The sequence below is a fragment of the Aricia agestis genome, chromosome Z, assembly GCF_905147365.1.
Source record: "Aricia agestis chromosome Z, ilAriAges1.1, whole genome shotgun sequence".
NCBI lineage: Eukaryota > Metazoa > Arthropoda > Insecta > Lepidoptera > Lycaenidae > Aricia > Aricia agestis.
The window spans coordinates 20,888,228-20,914,817 of NC_056428.1; the positions used below are offsets into that span (position 1 = coordinate 20,888,228).

The following is a 26,590-nucleotide window of genomic DNA, read 5'->3' on the forward strand; positions in this document are numbered from 1 at the left end:
TGCAAAGTAGCAAGGCCCTTGAGATGACTCAGTATATTTTTATGATAGAATTATAGATACATAGAAAAGTCTATGACATAAAATATCTTTATATTGATCTAGAAAGTTCCTATATATTATATATACTTGCCTTAACCTTACTTAAAAATGGTTTCGATAGATTTTACCCAAGTTTCTAAGCTTATACTTGGCTACATTAAAAAAAGTGTCTATAAACTTAAAAATCAGTGGTGGTTTGTGATTAAAGTTTAAATAATAATAATATCATAGCAATAGCTATAAATCTCGACGATCTCCTTTTAGTTGCGGGTCCACGTTGGATGCGAGTAGCAGGAGATCGGTCATCTTGGCGTTCATTGAGAGAGGCCTATGTCCTATATAGGACGAATATAGGCTGATATGATGATGATGATGATGAATAGCTATAAAGTAACTGTTTTTCTTACGCTTATTTACATGAACATTCTTGTCTATTTTTATTATATTATACTCTACTTGCTTCTGTTTTATTTATATTTCATAACTTTATAGAATATTATGTATTTTTATACAAAGCCAAAAGTTTTGATCTATAAACACTTCAAAAATGTTTTTCATGTCCTATAAATTTACGAAATTAACATTAAATATAAAATTATTTTAGTATAGATTAGTTTAAGTAGGCCCCTAGATGATCATTTTTATTGTGCAATATTATTTAACAATGTTATTGAACAACTTATTCTACAATATGATTAAAAGGCGGGCGCGTTCAATATTAACCCTAGACGGTCCATAATATGGTCAATAATATTGCACAATAAAATTTATCAACTAAGAGCCGCTAAGAGTTGTGCCAAAATTTGATATTCACTAACATAACTCTGCTCAATGTATTATGACATTCCTTACTCAACCTCATTTTGTGATATCCGGGATGTTATACATTCTTTATACTTATCTTGCTATCTTTTTAACTTGCCTTGACCTTAAGATTCTTGATGGTAGCTTAGAATTTATATTTTGCAGTGCGAAGACTGTAAAATTATTACTATACTTGTATTATAGTATGACCCATTTTTGTACTCATTATTGAAGCAGTTTTTGCAATAGCGATGAGAAAACATTATGAAATAGTTGTAATAGTAGGTTAGACAAAGCTGTGTAATGGTATTGTATGGAAATTTTAATCTGGTTATCTTGAAATTGTATTCAATTTGTAACTTTATAATTTAAAAGTCAAAGGGCCGTGATGGATAACAATGTTTGGCACCATGATTAGGCAGCTGTCTTTAGTTAGCACAATTGACTTTGATGATGGGCAAATAAAATCGAGTATTTGCCCATGTCTACATTTGTAAATCATGGCCAATTATCAAGACGCCGTATAATACTGCCAGACAGAGTTAGTTTTAAATTATTGGGGGCAAAAAGGACTTCATAAAATTTGCTAAAATATTACAACTTAAGTATCAGAAATGTTACTATTTTTCAAAAATAATAATTTTAATATTTCTTGATTTAGGTATACCTGAAAGTTAAAATGATAATTTATTCTTCATTTAAACTGTTATAAGTTATTGTTCTAGATTTTAGACAGAAAAAATAGAAGTAATACCAAAATTTAAAGCAATTTACATATCAAATGCTAGACTGCAATTATGGCATACATTTGTTTCAGTCCTTTTTTGCCTCGTGTTTGTGTCTCGTTTCTAGGATTATCTATAGTTTTTACTGACGACTTTATAACTTACATTCTAAACTTTTTGGCCCCAGTGAAATGTATTTTTTGATAACTTTACTCTTGTAACTAGGTGTTCAGTCTCCGTCCAATAGGGAGTCTGCTAGCTTAATGCTAAAATTATGTATATTTTTAAGGATATACACGTTTAGCTTCAATAAATTTCTTAAAAAGTGGAATTTTTTTCTTACTCCCCTTAGCGTGGGTTGCACGGTGGGTGGGTTAAAGTTATGGTTATAGTTAAGGCTAAATTTAACTTTAACCTTAACTTTGACCGGAGAAATTGACAGATGACAGCTGGTCCAACAAGTTTATAAATGAACGTGGGCGGGGGCGCTGCTGGTGAAGGAGAACTGTCAAAAATGGCGTTTTTGTATGATGACAGCGTTAGTTCCTTTTTTCGCCACATGCATTTAAAACCTTGTCGAGCTCTATGGTTATGGTTTCGCCTTTATAATATTAGTAGGATTATTAGGGCGTTCGCTGCTTTGAGCGTGTGCCCGGCGCGGGCGCCCGCGACGGTCACCCATCTCTCGCAGCGGCCAGTATAATTTAGATCGCGCGGGTGTACAGTCGATGCCTATGGACTTTTTATTGATATATTACCTAGCCAACAGACGACAACGCCGACGTGTACAAAGGCGTCAGTCAATCAGCCCATTTGTCACGTCTAGATTGTTGACCTGTCGCCCGCGGGGCGGGCACCGCTGCACGCGTCGCGTGCGACGGCTGAACCGCCTCACGCAGCGCTGCTCTATGGGATGACATGAAACAAGCACGCCTCGCGGGTGGCCACGTCGCGCGCCGGGCGTACGCTTAACGCAGTGAACGCCCTTAGGATGACAATAATAAAAAAAAACTAAGTAGGTATATGTGTAATATTTTATTAGAATACATTTCATGTACAGACACTGAATTTCAAATATTATTATCTTAAGTACACTGTCAATACACAACACCCATATTAAAACACTCGTACAGTGCAATATTTTAATAGGAATATACCTAATACAAATTTGGTAACTAATCAATCAATAATAAGGTACAGTAAGATAGACCTTAGACTCGGAGCTTAATAAATCTCAAGTAGCCAGTCTCTTCCCCTACCCTATTAAAATTAAATAAATTTTTACAAAATTCTCGATTACAAGTAAAAAAAGTAAAAAAAATATTTTTTGGTTTAATTTTTTGATTATACATAGATTTTTTATACATAAATTTAGTAATAAAAGAAATATTGCACTAGACTAATTATAAACAATTCTCTTATTAACATAATATTATACAATACAAACCGTCAAACGGTTCTACCACCAATGTTTACATAAAATGTATGGCAAAAATACAAATACTCCTTAGTTATTTCAAAAACAGCGAATAATATAAACGTGGACAAGATGAAATAGGTGAGTTAAAAAAAACTAATAAAGTCTGGTCATTGAATGGGCAGAAAATTCGATAGATACCTAATGCTACTTCTTGTTACTCACCAACATCCGTCTCTATTCAAATTCTCCCTGTTTGTTGACCCGACTTTTCAAAAAACAACTTAAACAATATATTATGAATAAGAATCCTTTTATAATTATTTATATAATATTATATTTCGTCTCTCTTAACTTTGTCAAATGCAGAGACAAAACTTGATTAGACGATAGTCAGACTTATTGGAAGATAAAATTTACACTAAATATTCTAATAGCTACAGTAAGCCCATTTTAATACAGGTATTTAACAAAATAGCAAAGGAAGATAACAAAAAAAAGGAAAAACAATATTTATTTACCTACTTATTAGAAATACTAGATTACAACCACTGATGTAATTATTATAGTATATTTTTAACATGAATAGTTATTTATTATAACTAAGATTGTCCAGTGGTCGAAATTCGACCTCAAATAAAAAATTAAATTATAATTAAGTTTCTTTCAACGCTTTTCTATTGAATTCTTTTCTATTCTGTTGTCAAACTTTTGACTTTAACTTTATTATTTTTGACATAATTCCTGCGACAGTCTCAGATTAATTAAGTCAAATGATGACAGACTGACCGTGTATAGGTCAGTATAATAGGTCTACCAGAATCTGATCTGGCAGACGCGTTCACGAATAATTCTATCAAAATGGATAGCTAACACTGATCTCCATTATACATGGAGGTCAGTGATAGCTAACATCAATACAAACAAAAAATAATCTTAGACAAAACCGCGTAAAGGGTCACATTCCGAAGATTTGTTAACGCGAATTAAAAAAAAAAACAAAATGGCGGACAAGTAGGTCGGCCAAAATCTTTATACCATTTCATACTCCTATGTTTCAGCATTGTTCGTAAAAAGGGTTCCAACGTTTTTAGCTTACCTAATAAATTAATCAAATTAATTTATTAGGTAAGTATGTAACATTAAATTTATATTTCTTTAAATAAAATATGCGGAAAAACAAAAATCCCAAAATCATTGAAATCATGGTCGTACTTTACTTATATAAATTAAAGAGGAAACGTGCTTTTACGTCAAACAGGCTCCGAAATAACTAGATTAATTTTGATGAAATTTAGACTCGACACAGTTGACTACGGACATACCATAGATCGTGCGGTTCTCACAGGTTATACTATTAAACTATAAACTATAAATCGAACTATAAATTCACGCTAAATATTACACTATTATTCAGGGTTCTATATTATTATAGACAAGACAACCCTAGACAACCCTAAACAATTTAACTAAATGTAACAAAAAAGTAATAAGTTTTTTTCTGCAATTGAATAATATTATATTGTCCTGGTTACCTAGGGCATTTTTTCATTTGATTATTATTAAGCTATTTTCCCGTAATTTTGATAAGACGCCCAACAATTCCCTCTGCGGAAATTCTCGAAATTCAAATGAAAAAAAATGTTTTAGCGAACCTGGACTAATAGTGATAGCTATGATGAAAATAAATTATAATTTAAGAAAAAAAATTATTACTTTATTTTATAGACAATAGTGTTTAATAATTATTAAACACTATTGTCTATTAGATAATACATTAGTTGAATACATTTTGGATGTTTAGAAACTGATAAATAATATCCTTTTTAACCCCCGACAAAAAAGAGGGGTGTTATAAGTTTGACGTGTTTGTCTGTCTGTCTGTCTGTCTGTCTGGCTGTCTGTGTGTGTATCTGTCCGTAGCATCGTAGCATCCAAACGGGTGGACCGATTTTGATCTAGTTTTTTTTGTTTGAAAGCTGACATGATCGAGAGTGTTCTTAGCTATAATTCATCATCATCAGCCTGCTCAGTGCTGGACAATCGTGACATTTGTGAATATACAATATACGTATACACATAATAATGGAAAGTTGACCTAGTGCTGCAGCAGCACCTGGTAATCAATAGGATATCCAATTCCTCGCCAACTTAAAGCAGAGGTTTCGTGTTTGGGCTCATTTTAATTGCGACAACCAGTAAGAAGTAGATAAAGTATAAACAGTAAATATTTACATGCTGCTGCTGCAGCATCACCTGGATTCTATAGGAACCGAGCTTCGTATGAACCCAAAGTGGAGGTTTCATGTTTGGGCTCATATTAACGGCCTCATCGAAAAGGACATTGATAGATGGTAATCATGAGAATATGATTCTGTTGATAGGAATTATTCTGCACTATAACCAACACAAGTTTAAAAAGTATGAAATAAAATTAAATTAAGAAATTTAAAAAAACCCCCGCCAAAACAACTTTAAAAAGTAATGAAATAATATTTACTGCCTTTAAGTTCAAATAATTCCTAACTTGTGTAAAGTAATATTTTAGTCCATAATTGTTGTCAAGGTGTGTCGGGGGACCGCTAATGTAGATGTTTGATTTCACATAACAAGTTTAAGGATCAATTCACAGCGATCTGAATCGAGATATGTAACCAGCGACTTGGCGGTTGTAGGTTGTAGTTTACTTGGCGGTCCCCCGACACACCTTGACAACAATTATGGACTAAAATATTACTTTACACAAGTTAGGAATTATTTGAACTTGAAAGGCAGTAAATATTATTTCATTACTTTTTGAAGTTGTTTTAGCGGGGGTTTTTTAAATTTCTTAATTATAATATTTGGTATGATTTAACTTATAATTTTCTAAAGTCTGTTTATAAAAACGCATAGTAAGTAGTAACAAGTGTTAGAAATGTCAATGTTTAGTTTATTAACTTTGAATTTCGATCATCTTGCAGCCATTTTATAAATTAGGCAGTGCGACGTCAATTTCACTATACGCCGGCATCTAATATAAATCATAATATACAGGTTGTTACAATACAAAGTGATATTACTTTAGGATGTGTATGTGTCCCTTATAAATTATAATATGGAGTTCACAGTGAAAAAAAAGTGTTCTTTTAGCTCTACAACAGCTGACATATTGTGTCACGACATAGCTGTCATGTGTCACGATAATATCCTATTTGACCCTAACGGCCGTTCCCAACATTTGATCTATCTCTGGTTTTGCCCTACTAGAGATAGGAATAGCTCACAATTGACATAAAAGATATGTCTCTAATGTCTAATCTGAGCTATTCCTATCTCTAGTAGGGCAAAACCAGAGATAGATCAAATATTGGGAACGACCGTAAGGCTACAGGTGCCGCTGCACCTGGCGGCAAATAGAATTTCAAATACCACCATTGAACACGAATATACTCTCTACACGTTCGTCATCGTCTGTATTTGTCCATAATTTGTCAACGTGAAGAGGCCGCATAAAATAATGTTTCATATCAAGTAAGGTATTCAGTAAAAGGAAAAATTAAAATTTATTATGAAAACTAGGACTAAAAATAAAATAACAATTTTTCCCGACCGTTAAAGTATCCTTAAATGGGTCAAACAATTTGTGCGAAAAGAATGTTGTGTTCAAACAAAAAGTAAAAAGTATTTTTTTTCCATTTCAACGGATTATTATTATTATTAATTGAAGCGATTTTGCAGTAATCTAAATACATATAAGTGTAACAAAACTAAGTGATAATACTTTAGGGTGTGTACGTATTCCTTGTAAGTTGTAGAGAGTTCACTGTGAAAGTAGCAGAGCTGAAAGACCAACTTTTTTTTCACTTTTGTATGGGCAAGCGCCTCAGCGTCACGAGTTTCTTTATACAAAAGTGAAAAAAAATGGTCTTTCGGCCCTGCTACTTTCACAGTCAACTCTCTACAGAGAACACATACACACTCTAAAGTATTAACACTTAGTTTTGTTACACCTTGTATAACTCAAAGGTGTCTGACTGACTGACTAACTGACTGACTGACTGACATAGTGATCTATCAACGCACAGCCCAAACCACAGGACGGATGGGGCTGAAAGTTGGCATGAAGGTAGATGTAAGGTGTTATTATTATTAGGTAGGTAGGCATCCGCTAAAATAGGATTTTAATAAATTCCACCCCTAAGGGGATAAAATAGGGGGTGAAAGTTTGTTTAAATACTCTTAGATTTTCGACTGATTGGATTGAAATTAAAGATTGGAGCTACTATGATGAAGACGTTCGCTTAAAATATAGGGTCCCGTTTTTACCCTTTGTATAAGGAACCACATAAAAGGGAAACTATCCATCTTTGTTACTACTTATTACACAGTACACTATGTTAACGCGGACGAAGTCGCGCTACAGCTAATCTTGTCATAAGTTTCGAGACTTAAGTATCATGTTACTAATAAAAATATACAGCAAATATGTCATACAATGTTACAGTCTTAGTCTGATACATTGTAAAATATACTAGAGATAAGAAAATGGCAACCTTGTATAAATATTTTTTTTATTAATAATGAGTTAATTACTGTATGAGCGTTCCTTCCACTTGACACCACCAAAACGACACCACCGGTGGTGTCATATGGAATCTCTAGAATCTAGTCCATATTATAAATATAAACTTTACTGCTTGAACTTAATTGGAGTTTTCATATCAACAACTAAGCTACTATGTAACATCACTAATAGTCGGTGGTGTCATATGGACTAGAGATTCCATATGACACCACCGGTGGTGTTGTTTTGGTGGTGACAAGTGGAATGATCGAGTATAAGACATGAGTAGTCTAATGTCAGATAAAGCACACAGATACACTTAAATCTAGGTCTGAAACGTATGTACGTAACGGTAAAACCGAATACGCTAGATATAAGTTACTATACAGTATACTTAAGTTGACTTTCCGATCTTTGCCGCAAGCGACCGCGATCGACAAAAATGTCATTTTCTACCGAGTATCGACATTGGTCAAGCGACCCATATCGTCGCTGCTTTGTAGTAGCGTAGAGCAAAATTGTTGTGGCATTTACAGCTCGACAAGGCTTTATATGAACGTGGGTGACATTGACGGGAGCGCTGCTGGTACAGGTTAAGGTGGTAAAGGAACTGTCAAACACATGTCACAAATAACGTTTTTATATAATAGAAGCATTTAGTTCCTTTTTTCGCCACGTTCATATAAAGCCTTTTAAATTGTATTTGAATTTTTGTTGGTAGCGGCAAGGTACGGAGTACTATTATATATTCTGTGGTAGCGGTCAGCCGCGTTGATCGGAACGGTACCTTATGTGTTTGTTGGACGGTTACATATTAAGCGATAATAGTATTCACAAAATAATAGATTTGCAGAAATCAACGAAATGTTTTTCATCTTCTAATATGATCAAACGTACAGACAATTTATAAGTAGTTTTGTGCCTCGATTCGTCGGTTGGCCATTATTAGGCTTCGGCCAAACCTACGCGACCAAAGCGACTGCGAAGCGGGAGCGTCTATCGCGCGACGGACGCTGCCCATGTAATATTATGGCGCTGTCCACACCTGCGCAACCGCAACGCGGAATGTTCGCGTCGCAAAAGCGGGACAAGTCAAGTGTCAGACGTGTCTTTTGTAGTGTACATAACTAGACTTCTTTTAAAACCTTTTTTATAATATTTTGTACAACTCTTTAGTTTATTATATTAGTAGTAAAAAGTAAATGACAAAAATGTTATTGTGAGATATCCATGAGAGATAGACATATTACCATCACGGAGTTTTCTGTAGACCTTTTCATTGGGTACAATACTTGTAAATTGTACCATCGAGGAAGTTGATTCCTATGCAATTGACAGACCAACGTTATTTGGTCGAATAATTGGTATGTCAATTCAATGTTAATTGTGATCTGTCAGCTGGTTTTGACGTAACGCAACCAAACTACTTAGGTCCCCGATTTGCACAGAATAAACATTGAATTGACATATTCGACCAAATAACGTTGGTCTGTCAATTGCGTAGGAATCAACTTCCTCGATGGTACATTATTTTAATAAATCTCGTAGGGTTCAGCCTGCGTTTGCAATGTAAGCGGAAAAAATGTAATTATTTACAACATCAGATTAGAAACCTCAAAAATAACTGTATTTCTCCAGTATTTAATGATTGTTATTATACTTATGAACCTTCCTCTTTAATCACTCTATCTATTAAAGAAAACTGCATCAAAATCCGTTGCGTAGTTTTAAAGATTAAAGGGAACAAAGTGACATGAGGACAGAAAAAGCGACTTTGTTATTTATACTATGTAGTGATGTAACAAAAAAAGTTACAATACTTGGGCCAACCCACACGTACCACAACCACACCACGTCTCAACGACAAAATGGTGCTGCAGCTTTTTGTAGTTGCGTTGTGGTACCGACAAAATGTCGACATGGTTGCGTTGTCGCCAGTAGTTGCGATGTGGTTACGTACGAAAGTCAATGAAATGGAGGGGGAGGAAGAGCGCGGGCGGTGTGGCCGCACTGTCATTGCATCGACGCAACGTTGTGGTTGCGATGTGGTCGGCCACTAGTGGTTAACATTGACTGCAAAATTTGGTACGTCCAGTTCATTTACAATACGAAATATACGCCCGACCACGTGGTGTGGTTGTGGTTGTCGTGTGGTTGTGGTACTTGTGGGTTGGCCCTAAGGTGTGTATAGAGTAGACTGAAAGTAGCAGCGCCGAAAATAATTACTTTTGTATGGACTTTATGATGTTGGGACATTTTTCCATAGAAATCACAAAAAAATACTCTTGCAACGATGCTACTTTTACAGTGAACTCAATATAACTTAGGTATAAGGGACACATACACACCCTAAAGTATAATTATCAATAATTAGTTTTGTTACACCCTGTATATAGTAGGGAGGTAAATTTGTAAGCATAAGTTTATTGAGATAAAAAGTTATGACATAATTTATTGAGGTAAATAAAAAATAATAAGATAATATTATGTTAGTTACAACTTAAAAATATGAATTACCATGGTCCATGGTAATTCATATTTTTAAATTACATTTGTACAGAATACAGTTTTGTGTTAAATGCGTAATTGGATTTTAAAAAATCTATATAAATGCAAAGCAGGAATTTTGTCTCAGTAACTTCAAAAATAAATTAGTTTTAATTAAAAAACGTTGGTATATTTTCGGCATGAATTTTTAACTATAATGTCAAATTAATATTTACCATTTTATTCACGATTTAGTATTTTATGACATAATGAAAGTGCAAAATAAATAACTACATGAATCACTTTATACGTTATTGAAACTACATTAAAATCAGTTCAGTAGTAAAACATATAATATCTAGTAAAACTGACAGCGACGGCAAATTCTTAATACGATTTTTTACGCATTAATTATTTATTAGACAATTATTGATTTGGTGCCCTTATCTTCATTCTCTTCTGCTATCTTATTCAGCTGTCTTGCTCTGATTTTCTGTTATTATCTATCATGTGACTTGAAATGTTTACTTTACTCCATGGAATATGAGATTTAGCCCCAATTTCACCAACGTATGTTAGTGTTAACAGCTTGTTAAAATGTCATGTCTTCTCTTTCATTCATAAGAAAAATGAAAGAGGTAACGTGATACTAATTCGAGCGTTAACTTTAACAGTCGTTGGTGAAATTGGGGCTTAAAGTAAAAAATGTAAGCCCAATTTCACCAATCGTGGTTATTGCTAATCGTCATAATATCATGTCTTCTGTAATCGAAGCACGAGAGAACAAATTATTTAATCCACGAGTATAATTCAACTAAAAATGGCTCAAGTGGACTTCAGTTATTTTATGATATTTTATATTTAATCAACGATGAAAATGATATTTTATATTAACATTTTTAAGATATTTATTATTTATACAATTTATACTAGGTGGCGCGTGTTTTTAACTCAAACAATTTAAATATATACAAAATTTTGACTTAAAATAGCACCAATTTATGTAATTTTAACGACGTTGTTAAGTTTTAAATAATATTTTGACAAAAAAACTTTCTGAATATTTATCAGAAAGTTTTTTTGTCAAAATTTGACTCTCTTAGAAACAATATTATTTGAGATCCTGATTGCTTTTGACTATCTATGACTTCTTATAGCTCTTTTCTTATAGCTCGGTCACCGAACACCTAGAATCTCGGTCATTGACCTACAGCTACTTGTCTCTTTCCCTTTCAATTTCAGCAAATTTAACTTAAGACGCTCCTCCTACGAAGATCCCGTAATTTACCGTTTTCAGAGCCTTATTAACCCATAATTTGAAAGCTACAAAATTATAATAAAAGTACACCAATAATCTTCATAAGCACGTTACTTTCATAGTAATTATTAATTTCCTATTTTTGTTTTTTATACTCATGATATTACAAGCTTCCAAAGTAATACCAATTTATTTGAATTTAAGCATACATTCAGCATCTCCCTAGTATTTACAAATTACGGTTATTTGAAACACACGCCAATAGATCGACTATTTCATTACCTACAAACTGGACGTTTTAATTTTTTTAGGTCAATTTTGAAATAAGTTATGTAAAAAAAAAATGTTTACGCGATCTCGGCAACGCGGCAAATGTATGGTCGTTTGCTTAGAGGATGGCTTTAAATTATTAAATTTAGCGCTATTTGTTAGGTACAAAGATTATTTATTGCATTAATATGTTACTGCATACCTACTTTTTTGTAATATGTATTTGGTTGTGCTATGTTCAATTATTGTTCATCCAAGATATAGCTTCGATTATTTTTTTAAATGCCACTTTGTGCAAAGGATATGGTTTCATTTTCTATCGACATTGGTCAAGCGACCCTTAGACGACCTTAAGCGCGTAGAAAGTGCAAACTAATATTATAATACTAGATGTCCCGCGCGGCTTCGCCCGCGTAAATTAGAAATTTTACAGAATCCGTAGGTACATTTTCCCTTAAAAAATATTTTCCCCGTTTTTCCCACATTTTCCTGAGTTTCTTCTGTCGTATTAGTCTTAGAGTAATAATATAATATAACCTTCTCGATAAATGATGAGTCTTACTCGATAAATGATCTATCTAACACTGAGATAAGTTTTTAAACCGGACCTGTAGTTTCTGAGATTGACCGTTCAAGCAAACATACTCTTCAGGTTTATAATATTAGGTAGATATAGATTTTTTTTAATTATCGCTTGACAAACTCGAGTCTCGATCTTAAAGACTATGAAATGGTATAATATGGTAGTGATGATGATGATGATGATGATGAAGAATGTAATTTGCATAGTAGCATATGCTTTCTGTTCTTAAAACAACGCCGAAACTCCCAAACTTGTATCTATAAAGAATCAGGAATTCTCTCAGCACCTTCCGAACCACGGTATACCAGGTATATCTCGGTGCAAAATCTTACTTGTTGGTAGCATATGCTTAGAATACTTCTCACGAAACCGAAGTCACCATATGTTTCCCTATAAGTTTTGAGGAGTTCCCTCGATTACTTATGGATCCTTTATCAGATCACCACTTTTCTGAATATAATACCAAATTGGGATGATACCCTATATACCAAAAGAAAAATTTTGAAAATCGGTTAACAAACGGCGGAGTAATCGTTGAATATAAGAAAACGAACATAACACCTCCCCCATTTTGAAAGTCGGTTAAAATTGTAGCCTATGTGTTATTTATTTAATATTTTAATCAGCACATGAATTGAATAACAAAATTTTTTTCAAATTAATCGTAGCACCATCTGTCAGGACAAACTAAAATTGAAATAGAATAATATTGAATGCGATGATAGCGCCGTCCGCCGGATCTAATGTAAAACATTCCAAAATCAACAACTCCTTATAAATAAGAAATTAATTGAAAAAACATTTTCCAGTAGACCAAACTGTAAATCTAAACCATTCTCGAATCTCCACGAACACACACAAAAAATTTCATCAAAATTGGTCCAGTCGTTTAGGAGGAGTTCAGTCACATACACACGCACACAAGAAATATATATATTAAGATAGTGCATTAAGTTATATTGTACTTATTGTATTGTCATTTACATTACAACCAAATTATTCATAAATTATATTAAATTTCTGTAGAGATTTATAGAAACTTTATAGAAATTCATAAGTCTAACAATTATTACTTATTACTATGATAGTACTAACAAGACATCCTGGATACTAATTTAATTATTATAAATGCGAAAGTGTGTCTGTTTGTTCTCTCCTCTTCACGTCAAAACCGCTGAACCGAATTCCATGAAATCTGTTATGGTATATTATGGTGAGTCCCGGGAAAGGACATAGGTTTTTTATGCTGGAAAAATATAATGAATTTAATGTTAAAAGAGTAACAGCAGTCCTGTACTAACCGATATTCTAAATCAATGGTACTCAACCTTGTTTTATACGGGCCACAAACACTTTTTGGTCTTGGTGTCACGGGTCGCAACCAAAATTTTTAGGGTAAAAAATAACGTTCTTCGAAATTAGCGATTACAAGGTAGAAAAATTTGCACGACTTTCATGAAGACTTTGCACTATATTGCCGGTGGGCGTGAATTTTAAAATGGTTTAACTTCACGCGGGCCACTAATAAAGTCCCGACGGGCCGTAGGTTGAGTATAGCTGTTCTAAATGGTTTAATGCGCGGTTTCTGAGGTTTTAATATCCATATCCATTCACTAGCCATTATGATAGGTCTACGAATAATAAATAGTTTTTATTATTTGTAGTGATAGGTTAAAAAGAAACCATTCAACGGCACTGTGGAATAGATAAAGCGAGCACTAAATACCTATCCTCTTACGAAAAAAAACACATTGTGTATACAGACTTTATAGTTTTATATTTTTAACCGATTAAAAAATTAGGTTTCTCAATTCGACCGTATACATGGGTTTTTATGTTTGTTCGTGGATAACTTCGCCTTTTGTGAACCGATTTTGATGATTCTTTTTTGTTGGAAAAAGGAATATTTCACAGGTGGTCCCATGATACGAAATACTGTTTGAAGTCGGGTTTTACTTTTAAAATTGAAGACATGAGATGAAGCGGGTATTAGCGGTCATTAGAAAAGTGGAGACAAAACATTACTACAAGGTCTGAATACATACGGATTTTTTTAGTTAATTGATTTTTTAACTTTTATGTATAGGCAGGGGGTGTGCTTCAGAATTAATGACGTATTTATTCAAGTCTATGACGAATCTGTCATCACTAAACAATAGGTACAGATACTTAAGGGTTTCTGACATGAAGAAAGACTCCATCATATCCCTCGGCACCGGTTTCTCAGCTTTCACGTTAGCGAGCGATGTGTATCCGTTGGGCACTTTGGCGTATTTCTCGAAACCCTGAAATAATAAAACAAATTCCAACTTTAATTATAAAGTCTATGTAGAGAGAAGTCATGGTCATGTTATAGTCAAAATAATAATTTAACGCCAGCGGTTATTGACCCTTCTAGTCTAGGAGCTATGTGGAAAATGCTTACACTGTATTCTGTTAAATTAAGAAAAAATTTGAATTCCTATAAAGACACAGACTAAGTGCCAGTCCACACGGCGCGTTGCGGTTGCGTCGTCGGCCGTCGCAACGCAAATATTTTGACGCATAGCCAGCCACACATCGCAGCGTTTTTACGAAGCAGTCTTAACATCAACACCCCCTCCCGCTTTGTCTCGGTGGCTGCTGTCCGTCATGTGTGCGTTGCGACGACGCAGCGCGCCGTGTGAACAGATTGGTTATGTAAAACAACGCAACGGCAGCGCTGCGTCGACGCAACGCAGACGCAGCGCGCCGTGTGGACTGGCTCTCAATATAGATTCATCGGCGAGTCGATTGCGCCGCAATTGTGGCAGTGCGATCTCACTGTTTGTAGACTTTGGTTGTCGAGGCTACAATTGTAATTTCCGCACCCTGAAAATCTTTAGTTTTTAACCCACGACAAAAAAGAGGGGTGTTATAAGTTTGACGTGTCTGTATGTCTGTCTGTCTGTGGCATCGTAGCATCCAAACGGGTGGACCGATTTTGATCTAGTTTTTTTTTGTTTGAAAGCTGACTTCATTGAGAGTGTTCTTAGCTATAGTTCATCATCATCAGCCTTCTCCGTGCTGAAAAATCGCGGTTCATCTGGTTCGTGAAGGGCCGATTAGCAACTTGCAGTTGTTTGGTGGGCTTTATTGCATTTTAGTTCGTGACTTTTATAAATATTTACATATTAATGGAAAGTTGACCTGGTGCTGCAGCATCACCTGGTAATCAATAAGATACCCAACTCTTCACCAACTTAGAGCAACGGTTTCGTGTTTGGGCTCATTTGAATTGCGACAACTAGTAAGACGTAGATAACCAATAAATTTTTGCATGCTGCTGCTGCAGCATCACCTGGATTCTATAGGAGCCGAACTCCATATGAAACTCCACTTTGGAGGTTTCATGTTTGGACTCATATTGACAGCCTCATCCAAAAGGACATTCGTAGATGGTATTCATTGGGATATAATAATTATGATACTGTTGATAGGAATGATTCTGCACAATGCACAAAATAAAATTAAATTAAGAAATTAAAAAAAACCCCGCCAAACAACTTTAAAAAGTAATGAAATAAATATATTTTCCTGACTTTAAGTTTAAATTATTCAAGTTTAAGTTACAATTGTAAATTTTATTTTAAAAAGATTAATTTTTTCTCACTTTTTTGGTAAAAAGTGGGACCCCGTGCGAGTTTCTTACGCCGGTTCTTCTCGCCGGGATAGTTCCCAAACCGGTGGTAGGCACCATTAGCATCAACGTTCTGAAAGTATTTGTTACAAATCTATTCGGAAATAAAACAATTTTATTTTTATTTTTTATTCCTAAGTGTAAAGTGATATTTTAGTCCATAATTATTGTTGTCAAGGTGTGTCGGGGGACCGCTAATGTAGATGTTTGATTTCACATAACATTATAGTTTAAGGGTCAGTTCACAGCGAACCGAATCGAGACAATCAGTGACATGATACAAAATGCAAATACACTGTGGCGGTCCCCCGACACACCGTGACAACAATTATGGACTTTACACTAGAATATCTATTATAACTAGAATATCTATAGACTTAACAATAGAATATTAAATAGAATATCACTTTACACTTAGGAATTATTTAAACTTAAAGTCAGTAAAATATATTATTTCATTACTTTTTAAAGTTGTTTGGCGGGGGTTTTTTTAAATTTCTTAATTTAATTTTATTAGTTACATAACATATATCTATCTCACATTTTATTACAGGGCATTGTCGTATAGGGATATGTGTATGGTACTAATAAAAGAAAATCTACTTATGCCTCGATTTAAGTTAAAATATTGGTAATGTGCCTAGGAAGGCCGGTGGTTCCTTATAAGGCCCAACCAAAGATTTGATGGTTGGCCTTGCTAAGGAACTTGAACTTTGCAAGGAACATCTAAAAATCATTAACATATAAACAGTAATTTTTTAGTTATAAATGCGTACCATAACAATTAAAATTATGTTGTTTTTTATAACATCTTTACTTATTAGGATTATTATATGTACTTATACTTACGCGCATATTGAATATTTTGGCCTTATAAAGAACGGGCCCATAAGAAGGCAATTTTAGATAAAAAATTTTTGATTGCATTATAAACGCATTGGCAATTAGTTATAAGGTGATACTCATTACAACTATTTTTAAAGAATTTCCATTCCTAGTTATAAGATGATGTTCAAGCAATGTTCGTTATAGTTTTTTTTAGATGACATAAATATATTGGGCATTAAATATGTTGCTTAATTAAAAAAATATATATTGTCGTTTTAGTAATAGCAGATAAATAAATACTTGTAACTCTATTTTCAAGTCTAACGACTGATGTTAACGAATAATATTGACCTTGTTTGGAGCTGTGTTCCTTGCCATTTGGAAGAGCTTAACAAAACTTTAGTTTATTAAATGGCTATTAAAGCTAGGTTCAAAAGACATTATTAATATGATACCTTATAAAACAGAGCACTGCTTGATAATTTATTTAGTTAATAAACGAATAAAAAGCATTTTCTCTTTAGAGTGGCCTTACATGGTGCATGGTGCAGGGTCCTTATGTTGATTTATTGTACTAGTGAAAAAATAATCCTGTATATTTTTTTATTTGTTTTTTTATTATATGAAATAAGGAGGCAAACGAGCAAACGGGTCACCTGATGGAAAGCAACTACCGTCGCCCATGGACACTCGCAGCATCAGAAGAGCTGCATGTGCGTTGCCGGCCTTTTAAGAGGGTATAGGATAATAGGGGAGGGTAGGGATAGGAAGGGAAGGGAATAGGGGAGGGTAAGGAAGGGAATAGGGTAGGGGATTGGGCCTCCCGTAAACTCACTCACTCGGCGAAACACAGCGCAAGCGCTGTTTCACGCCGGTGTTCTGTGAGAACGTGGTATTTCTCCGGTCGAGCCGGCCCATTCGTGCCGAAGCATGGCTCTCCCACGTATAAACTTGTTATACGTATAATATATGTAAAACTCAATTTTGGAAAAAAATGTACTTAATGCGTTTTTCGTAAGCACGGCAGTATAGTCTAGTGGTGTTACTTTTTTTATCGTTGGGAAAATGCAATCACGCATCCCCGGCGGTCTGGGGATGGCTACCGGGGTATGTGGGACTCCCCAGGGCAGTGAAATGCCGCGCCCGGGCATACCCACTAAAAACCCAACGAGTGTTCCTACAGTCCGCGGCAGAGCCACGGGATACGCGAGATGCACAACCGCGACCCTAGTGGTGTTACCTGGTATATCTGCCATCCCCAATCCTGATACGTGGTATTCCCAGTAACCTGGTACATGTACCACAGGCTCTCAGCGAACTCGGGCCGCAGCAGGCTGTGAGCGTCCGCTGATTTGGTATACATATCGTCTGTGGTGCTAATCTGTAAGTAAAATTAATAAAACTGTATTTTTTTTTAATAAAATTTGGGGGTTATATAGGGGGGGGGGGGCGTCACCCTTGGGCACTCGCAACATCAGAAAAGTTGCAGGTGCGTTGGCACTCTGTTACATAATATATGCTCTCTTCTTGAAGGTTTGCAGATCGTAATGGTCCGAAAATACTGACCGATGGGCAAACTAGCTGATTCACAGCGGTTCAGTCATCATTTGTCTATTTAACTGCCAACAACATCTCTAGAATACCTTATTCATGAATGAGGTATTCTTGGGACGATCAATGATCAGTAGTTTAGGCATAGGACAAAAATGTAGTTTAGCTTCATCCACGAACTCACCAAGTTGAAATGCGTGATCTCCGGCGCGAGAAAGGTAGGATGTGCCGCGTATGTCAAGTAGCAGGTATACAACAGTTCTTCCGCCATTGTCATATGCCAGTCTGGCAGGCCATTGGCGTGGCCAAGCGCTAGAGTGCCAGGCAGGAAGCAAGTCAGGTGGTCCATTTTTGGATTGTATACCTGAAAAATCAAACACCAATATCATTAGTCGTTTCCTCAAAAATTATGTTTTAGTAATAAATAACATAATTATTTTTAAAGGTTTTTGTTTGATTTTGAGGTTGAGTGAGGTGATGAAATTGAGGTCGAGTCCAGTGGAGGAAACGATATGGTCACTTAAAAAAATTATTTAATTTAAATGTTTTCTTCATCCTTACTAATATTTTCAATGCGAAAGTGTTTGTTTGTGCATAAACGGCTGAAAATTGTTGATTTTGGCATGGAGAACAGAAGCGTAGCGTGCCTTCGTGGGGCCCCGTATAAAATTTTGTTTGGGCCCTCAAGGAAGGTAAATAGCCTAGTAAACGAATGATTCTGCTTGGAAAAGTCGAAAGCAGAAATTTTGACTTTGGTACCTTGTTTAGACTAGTTAGGAGATAAACATACAAAAAGTCCTGACCCCTCCGAGGTGAGCCCCATGGAGGGGGGGGGGGGGGCAAAGAAGGTCCCGTTTTTTGTTTTTTTGCTTACTCATCATAAACGGTGCTTCGTACGAAATTCTCTTGTACTACATCATAAAAGCTAATTAAATTCTCTACAACTTTGTCCTTTACACTTTGTATCTATCTCCATTCTCCAATCATTGCCTCGCTATGAGCTTCTAAAATTGGCCGAGTGTGTTTTTTAGGGTTTCGTACCCAAAGGGTAAAAACGGGACCCTATACTGAGACTTTAATGTCTGTCCGTCTTCCTGACCGTCTGTCTGTCCATCTGTCTGTCCGTCTGTATGTCCGTCTGTCTGTCCGTCTGTCTGTCCGTCTGTCTGTCCGTCTGTCTGTCCGTCTGTCTGTCCGTCTGTCCGTCTGTCTGTCCGTCTGTCTGTCCTTCTGCCTGTCCGTTTGTCTGTCTCCGGCTATAACTCAAGAACGATAATAGCTAGAGAGTTAAAATTTTCAGAGATTATGTATTTCTGTTGCCGCTATAACAATAAATACTAAAAACAAAAGAAATTAAATATTTTAGGGGGGCTCTCATACAATAAACTTGATTTTTTTGCAATTTTTTGCTCGATATCTATCATGGCATAAGGTAGGCTGAAATGTTCACAAAATACTTAGTTATATATTTTATACTTAAATAATTAAAAATAAAATTTAAATAAAATAAATAATCCTACTAATATTATAAAGGCGAAAGTTTGTTTGGATGTATGGATGTATGGATATGTGGATGTATGGATCTTTGTTACTCTTTCACGCAAAAACTACTGAACAGATCTTAATGAAACTTTACAATAATATAGCTTATACATCAGAATAACACATAGGCTACAATTTTAACCGACTTTCAAAATGGGGGAGGTGTTATGTTCGTTTTCTTATGTTCAACGATTACTCCGCCGTTTGTAGACCGATTTTCAAAATTTTTCTTTTGGTATATAGGGTATCATCCCAATTTGGTATTATATTCACAAAAGTGGTGATCTGATGAAGGATGCATAAGTAATCGAGGGAACTCCTCAAAATTTATATGGAAACATGTGGTGACTTCGGTTTCGTGAGAAGTATTCTAAGCATATGCTACCAACAAGTAAGATTTTGCACCGAGGTATACTTGGTATACTGTGGTTCGGAAGGTGCTGAGAAAACTCCTGATTCTTTATAGATACAAGTTTGGGAGTTTCGGCGTTGTTTTAAGAACGGAAAGCATATGCTACTATGCAAATTACATTCATCATCATCATCACTACCATTTTATACCATACATCGTCCCATGGTTATGACTTATGAGCCTATAATGACCCTGTTATTGGTACTTTTCATACTCTTTTAGATCGAGACTCGAGTTTGTCAAGTGATAATTAAAAAAATCTATACTTAATATTGCTTGAGCGTATGTTTGCTTGAACGCGCTAATCTCAGGAACTACTGGTCCGATTTAAAAACTTATTTCAGTGTTAGATAGCTAATTTATCGAGTAAGACTATAGGCTATATATTATCACGCTAAGACTAATACGACCGCAGAAATTCAGGAAAATGTGGGAAAAACGGGGGAAATATTAGAAATTACGAACTACTGGAGCAATTTTTATGGCAATATTTGGCACAGATATAGAGTAAACCAAGTGAAGGGAGTAGGGACATAAGAGCTATTTTTTATGGGAAAATGTAGGGTTTCCGTAAAATTCCTAATTTACGCGGGCGAAGCCGCGCGGGACATCTAGTTAATAATTAATTTTAAAATAAGGAGGGGCATATCGTCCAAACTAATGTAGCACTTTGAGACATAGGTACGCCAAATGAAAGGGCTTGAAAAGTTGAACATTTTATTGTATGACGAAAAATCTCTAAACCATGGAAGAAAGAAGGTAGGAAAAAATCACATAAAAACACCTCATATTATTGCATCAATTTATAGTGTTGCTGGTAAGGAATGACTTCTGGAAAGTAATCGTATATGGCAAACTTGAGGAAAGTGTTGTATTTAGTATATTGCTTCATATTTTTAATAAATGTATGGGAAAACAATAAAACCTTAAAAATCTAACCTTTCCTGGATTTCACCGTACATCGTGTACAGGGTATTTATTTTTCCTAAGAAATAAAAAAAACACCCTTTATTATTGCACCATGCGCTAGTTTTGCTAATAATAAACAACTAGCTGTTGCCCGCGACTTCGTCCGCGTGGACTTCAGTTTATAGCACGCGATGTCAACAAAATTCGTGTCAAAAGCTTTAATAAAAAAACCCTGGTACCCCTTAAATCAAAACAGCTGTGCAGTGTCAGTAGGGTTGCTGAGGATTCCTCTTCCGCTTCCTCATAATGAGGAAGTTCCGCAATATTTTGGGTTCCTCAACCGTTACCGCATCCTATATATATAAATAAAAATAAAAAAATCCTCTTCCGCTATCGCTTCCTTAAAATTTAAGAGGAATTTATGAGGAATTTCACTGCGCATGCGCGTCGCGTATCCACCTTTTTTGTGTGCGTGTGTTGTGTATGTTACTGAACTCCTCCTTAATTGCTGGACCGATTTTGATCTTTATTTGATTTTTATTTGATCTTTATTGTGTATGTTTTGAGAATGGTCTAGATTCATAGTTTGGTCCACTGGAAAATGCCCTTTTAATTAATGATCAAATATTGGGAACGGCCGTTAATAAGTAACGTAAAAAAGAAATAACAATCGAAAAAAAATTGGTTATACGATAATACCACCTCTTATAGAACGACTTCTGGGCAAGCGTTAGCGCGATGTAGGAGACGCATGGCGCCATCTATTTTGAATTTTTGGAACTAACTTAATTTGAACAAATTTACGCATTTTCACCCCCTTACAACGCTTTTTTCCAGTAAAAAAGTAGCCTATGTCTTTTCTCAGGCTTTAGACTATCTGTATACAAAATTTCATTACAATCAGTTGGGTAGTGAAAGCGAGACAGACAGACAGACAGACAGACAGACAGACAGACAGACAGACAGAGATACTTTCGCATTTATAATATTAGTATAAATAGTATAGATTTTTCCAAAATGATATTTAACGAAAAAATCAGGCAAAGGTTCGATATTCAACATTTTATTGTTTTTTGTATGAGAAAAATCAAGTTTGTTGTATGAGAGCCCCCCTAAAATATTTAATTTATTTTGTTTTTAGTATTTATTGTTAAAGCGGCAACAGAAATACATAATCTCTGAAAATTTCAACTCTCTAGCTATTATCGTTCTTGAGTTACAGCCTGGAATCAGACAGACGGACATACAGAAGGACAGACAGACGGACAGAGAGACGGACAAACAGACGGACAGACAGATGGACAGACAGACAGTCAGGAAGACGGACAGACATTAAAGTCTCAGTAATAGGGTCCCGTTTTTACCCTTTAGGTACGAAACCCTAAAAAACACGTTTGAAAATCGGCCAATTTTAGAAGTTCATAGCGAGGCAATGATTGGAGATAGATACAAAGCGTAAAGGACGAAGTTGTAGAGAATTTAATTAGCTTTTATTATGTAGTAGAAGAGAATTTCGTACGAAGCACCGTTTTTGATGAGTAAGCAAAAAACCAAAAAACGGGACCTTCTTTGCCCCCCCTCCCTCGGGCTCACCTCGCTGGGGTCAGGACTTTTAGTATGTTTATCTCCTAACTACTCTAAACAAAGTACCAAAGTTAAAATTTCTGCTTTCGACTTTTCCAAGCAGCATTCCAAGCAACCATTTTGGGCATTCGTTTACTAGGCTAAAATTGGGTAACTTATGCACGGGGGCCCCAGTGCCCCCGTACATAATTGATACAACAGATACGGCAGTAGCTACGCTCCTGATAGAGATACTGTATACCACAGAAAAGGACATAGGACAGTTTTTGTTACGGAAAAACGAGTTGCGTCCGTCATCTAGCAAAAAAATATTTTCTAAAGGTGCTCCCACACAGCAGTTATGTCACGTTATCTATACTAATATTATAAATGCGAAAGTATCTCTGTCTGTCTGTCTGTCTGTCTGTCTCGCTTTCACGCCAAAACTACCGAACCGATTGTAATGAAATTTTGTATACAGATAGTCTAAAGCCTGAGAAAGGACATAGGCTACTTTTTTACTGGAAAAAAGGGTTGTAAGGGGGTGAAAATACGAAAATTTGTTCAAATTAAGTTAGTTCCAAAAATTCATACTAGATGGCGCCGTGCGTCTCTTACATCGCGCTAACGCTTGCCCAACATCTTTCTATAAGAGGTGGTATCATCATACATTCGAGTTCCGATTTTTTTTTCCATTGTTATTTCTTTTTTACGTTATTTAATAAGTCAGTACTTTATATTATATACAGTGACATAACCTTAAACCTATTAATGATAAATAGTTTATGGGTAAAGTTGTGTAATTGGGGGGCTAAATAAGCTTTAAAATTTGGCATAAAATATAAAGTTTAATTTTAAAAAATGAAATATTATGTGCATACTGCACAGCTGTTTTGATTTAAGGGGTACCAGGGTTTTTTTATAAAAGTTTTTGACACCAATTTTGTTGACATCGCGCCCTATAAACTGAAGTCCACGCGGACGAAGTCGCGGGCAACAGCTAGTAAAACATAAGGTACAACATGTCAAAAATTCAACGTGTCTTTTGTTATAATTTGTATAAAAAGTTAGACAAAAATGTTATCTAACGTTATATAACTGCTGTGTGGGAGCACAGCAGTTATATAACATATAATATAACATACATTTTATTAATTCTTCACTCGCGTTAATCGCAGCGTGCTGTGCCTAGTACGAGTATATTATAACCTAAAGCCTTTCTCGATAAATATAATATCCAACACAAAAATAATCTTTCAATTCCAACCAGTAGTTCCTGAGATTAGCTGATTCAAACAAACAAACTCTTCAGCTTTCTAGTATTAGTATATTAGATATAAATTATTATATTTTTGATTTATCTGTGAACCAACTTACCTCTGATCCAGCCGTCAATTCACCAATAAATAATCTCTTATTGGGCGAAGAACGTTTAGCGAGAAATTCTCTGACACCTTCTATAGCCGTCATATAGTCGTCCAGCAAACTGAAACAGAAAAACAAATGTTAACTCGTTAACTTTGAAACTCTAAAATGTGGCTTTCCAATACTTGCTGCAAGCGACAAAAACTTAAACAAAATGCCACTTGATGACCTAGGCTATAGGTTTCATTTTGCTCTAGGTCACTCAAAGCAACACGGAATGGGTCACTAGACCAATGTTGGTAGAAAATTAAACTTACAGCCCAGTTCATAAAGTGGCATTTTATTTGTATTTTTTGTCGGTTGATCGGAATTATATTCTAATACTTGTCAGAATTCAAAATATTGAACAATTGAACATCTTTTATGATGTAATTAAACCCGAATTTTCCAGCACTGAGCAGACTGATGATGGCAAAACACTCTCAATCATGTCACCTTTCATACAAAAAAACTAGATTGAAATTGGTCCATCCCATAAAGTTAATATACCTAGCGGAATAGAGAAACAAAGTCCTGAGCAAGCGAGATGTCGCTATCTGTAACACTGCGTGGTAAAACGAGACGTGTGATAATGACAGCAGAACCAATTTATTTATCTGTTTGACGTCCAGTCGGCACTTATGGGCACGTTGACAATTTTATCTCATAGAACTGCGCATGTTCAATCATGCTTGTGTACATATGACGTAAATCAATTTCGGTTTCATTTGACAACTCGAGATTGTTGCTCTATTCCGCTAGGTATATTAACTTTATAGTCCATCCTTAAGCCCGGGCGCGCACTAGCAGCCAGGTCGCGGCGGCCAGCGAAAGTATGGTGTGGCCGCAGGTCGCGTTGCGGCCAGGTGCGCGCGGTCTATGGCGGTTTCATACTAAGGTATCTATCTCGATGGCCGCCGCGACCTGGCCGCTAGTGCGCGCCCAGGCAAAGAATGCCACGGACACACACACATACCGACGAATACGTCAAACACCTGCCCATTAGCATGGCCACAGTAGAAATGCGAAAGAATAAAAACGCTGTGGAGATGAACTGAAGGTACCGTTCCGATCTTTTTACCACGGCTAACCGCGACCGACAAAAAATCAAATGAAATGCCACTTTATGACATACACTAAAAATTCAATATTTTATATCCACATGATGATGTGTCATAAAGACATAGACTATAGTTTATCTCCACAATGTTTCTATACTTTCGCATTTCTACTGTGACCATGCTAAAGGGGCTGTTTTCGTTGGAAGTAGAAACAAACCAAGAAGAAAGAAAGAATCACTTACTAGTTTATAGTTTTTCCAGTCTGAAGCCACTGTTTCAGTAAATATTCGTAGTAGCTGTCACCTCTTGCTCCTAATGTGATTGTAGCGTGGGGCAAAAAGTGCCCAGTGTTGGGATTGATGAAGATTGGGACTAGACCATGCTTTTTGGGCAAATGATGAATTTTTTCTGACACCGCCGCTGCAGCGTCCTTTAAGAAAAGTTCTTTATAGTACAATATAAACATTATTAAATCATTGCATACTTTTAATGTTGAAAATCATTTCATTAAAATCTATGTGGTGATTTTCCTTCCATCGCTTTAATTAATAATGTCATTATTAAATTATGTTTTCTATCATAATAATATTATCAAAACAATAATTCACAATCGCGAAAAAAATTAGAGACCAGAATTCGCATTATATTACAGTGCAATATAAATTTCAGACACAAAAAATAGACAATTCGCACTTAAAAATAAACGTTAGTAAAATTCGTTAATATAGCAATGCATATAAAATTGTTTAGATCAAAAATAGCAATTATTCCATACTAGCATAACTTTATTATTTTATTTAGCTATTAAATTACACATTTTTAACGCTACTTAAAATGACATATCGCTGGTCGCAAATTATCAATACAAGTATTATCATTGCTAAATTATAATTTCATAATCGCATTCTTAAAATAACACTCTAGAAGAAAAAACATTTAACAAAAAAATATAAAATTTCGCGGTAGCAACAATTAAGAAGACTAAAAATATAGAAAAAGTGGTTGATGTTTCTAAATGTATGTTACATGTAGTGTTGAAAATTTCGGAAAGTTTCCGAAACTTTGGAAAGTTTCAGGAAGTTTACCGGAAAATTTCCGTGAAAACTTCCAAAGTTTCCGAAATTTTGGAAACTTTCAGATACATTGCGAATTTTTTAAAAATGGTTTTTCTTCTATAAAATAGTAATTTTTACCGACGAAAACAGATGAGGTACTCAATTCAATACGTTATTTTTTTATGTAAGTATGAGTAAGATCAAATCAGCTAATTGACTTTAGAAAGAAGTTTAGCCGTTAATTATACTTAAAATTAGTATACTTTAAAAAATGATATTTTCTGACTAGAATAGTTTTCTAATAGTAATATTAGAAAACTATTCTAGTTTTCATTAAAAAAATACAATTTTATATGTTTCAAAGAAAAATATAATATAAAAAATCGAAAAGCGTAAAGCAAAGTCAATCCTGAGCAAAATATGTTTGAAAATAATGTTATCTTAGATAAATATTTATAAAAACGATCTAAATCATGCG

At 35.1% G+C, this 26,590-nt stretch overlaps 1 protein-coding gene and 1 long non-coding RNA gene across 2 annotated transcripts in view; one reads left to right on the plus strand and one right to left on the minus strand.

Moving 5' to 3' along the window:
• Nucleotides 1-509: 509 nt before the first annotated feature.
• LOC121739511 lies at nt 510-16,797 on the plus strand. The gene is made up of 3 exons (XR_006037455.1): nt 510-1,795; nt 15,227-15,233; nt 16,786-16,797. It is a non-coding gene; the product is annotated as an uncharacterized LOC121739511 (long non-coding RNA).
• Nucleotides 13,913-26,590, minus strand: part of LOC121739501 (endoplasmic reticulum mannosyl-oligosaccharide 1,2-alpha-mannosidase) — a 35,407-nt gene continuing 22,729 nt past the window's right edge. The window contains exons 7-11 of the mRNA XM_042131994.1: nt 25,300-25,487; nt 23,970-24,078; nt 18,351-18,530; nt 17,856-17,996; nt 13,913-14,414 (exon numbers count right to left, since the gene is read on the minus strand). Of these exons, the coding sequence (XP_041987928.1) occupies nt 14,199-14,414; nt 17,856-17,996; nt 18,351-18,530; nt 23,970-24,078; nt 25,300-25,487 (834 nt within the window). The 3' untranslated portion in view covers nt 13,913-14,198. The remainder of the gene's footprint in view (nt 14,415-17,855; nt 17,997-18,350; nt 18,531-23,969; nt 24,079-25,299; nt 25,488-26,590) is intronic.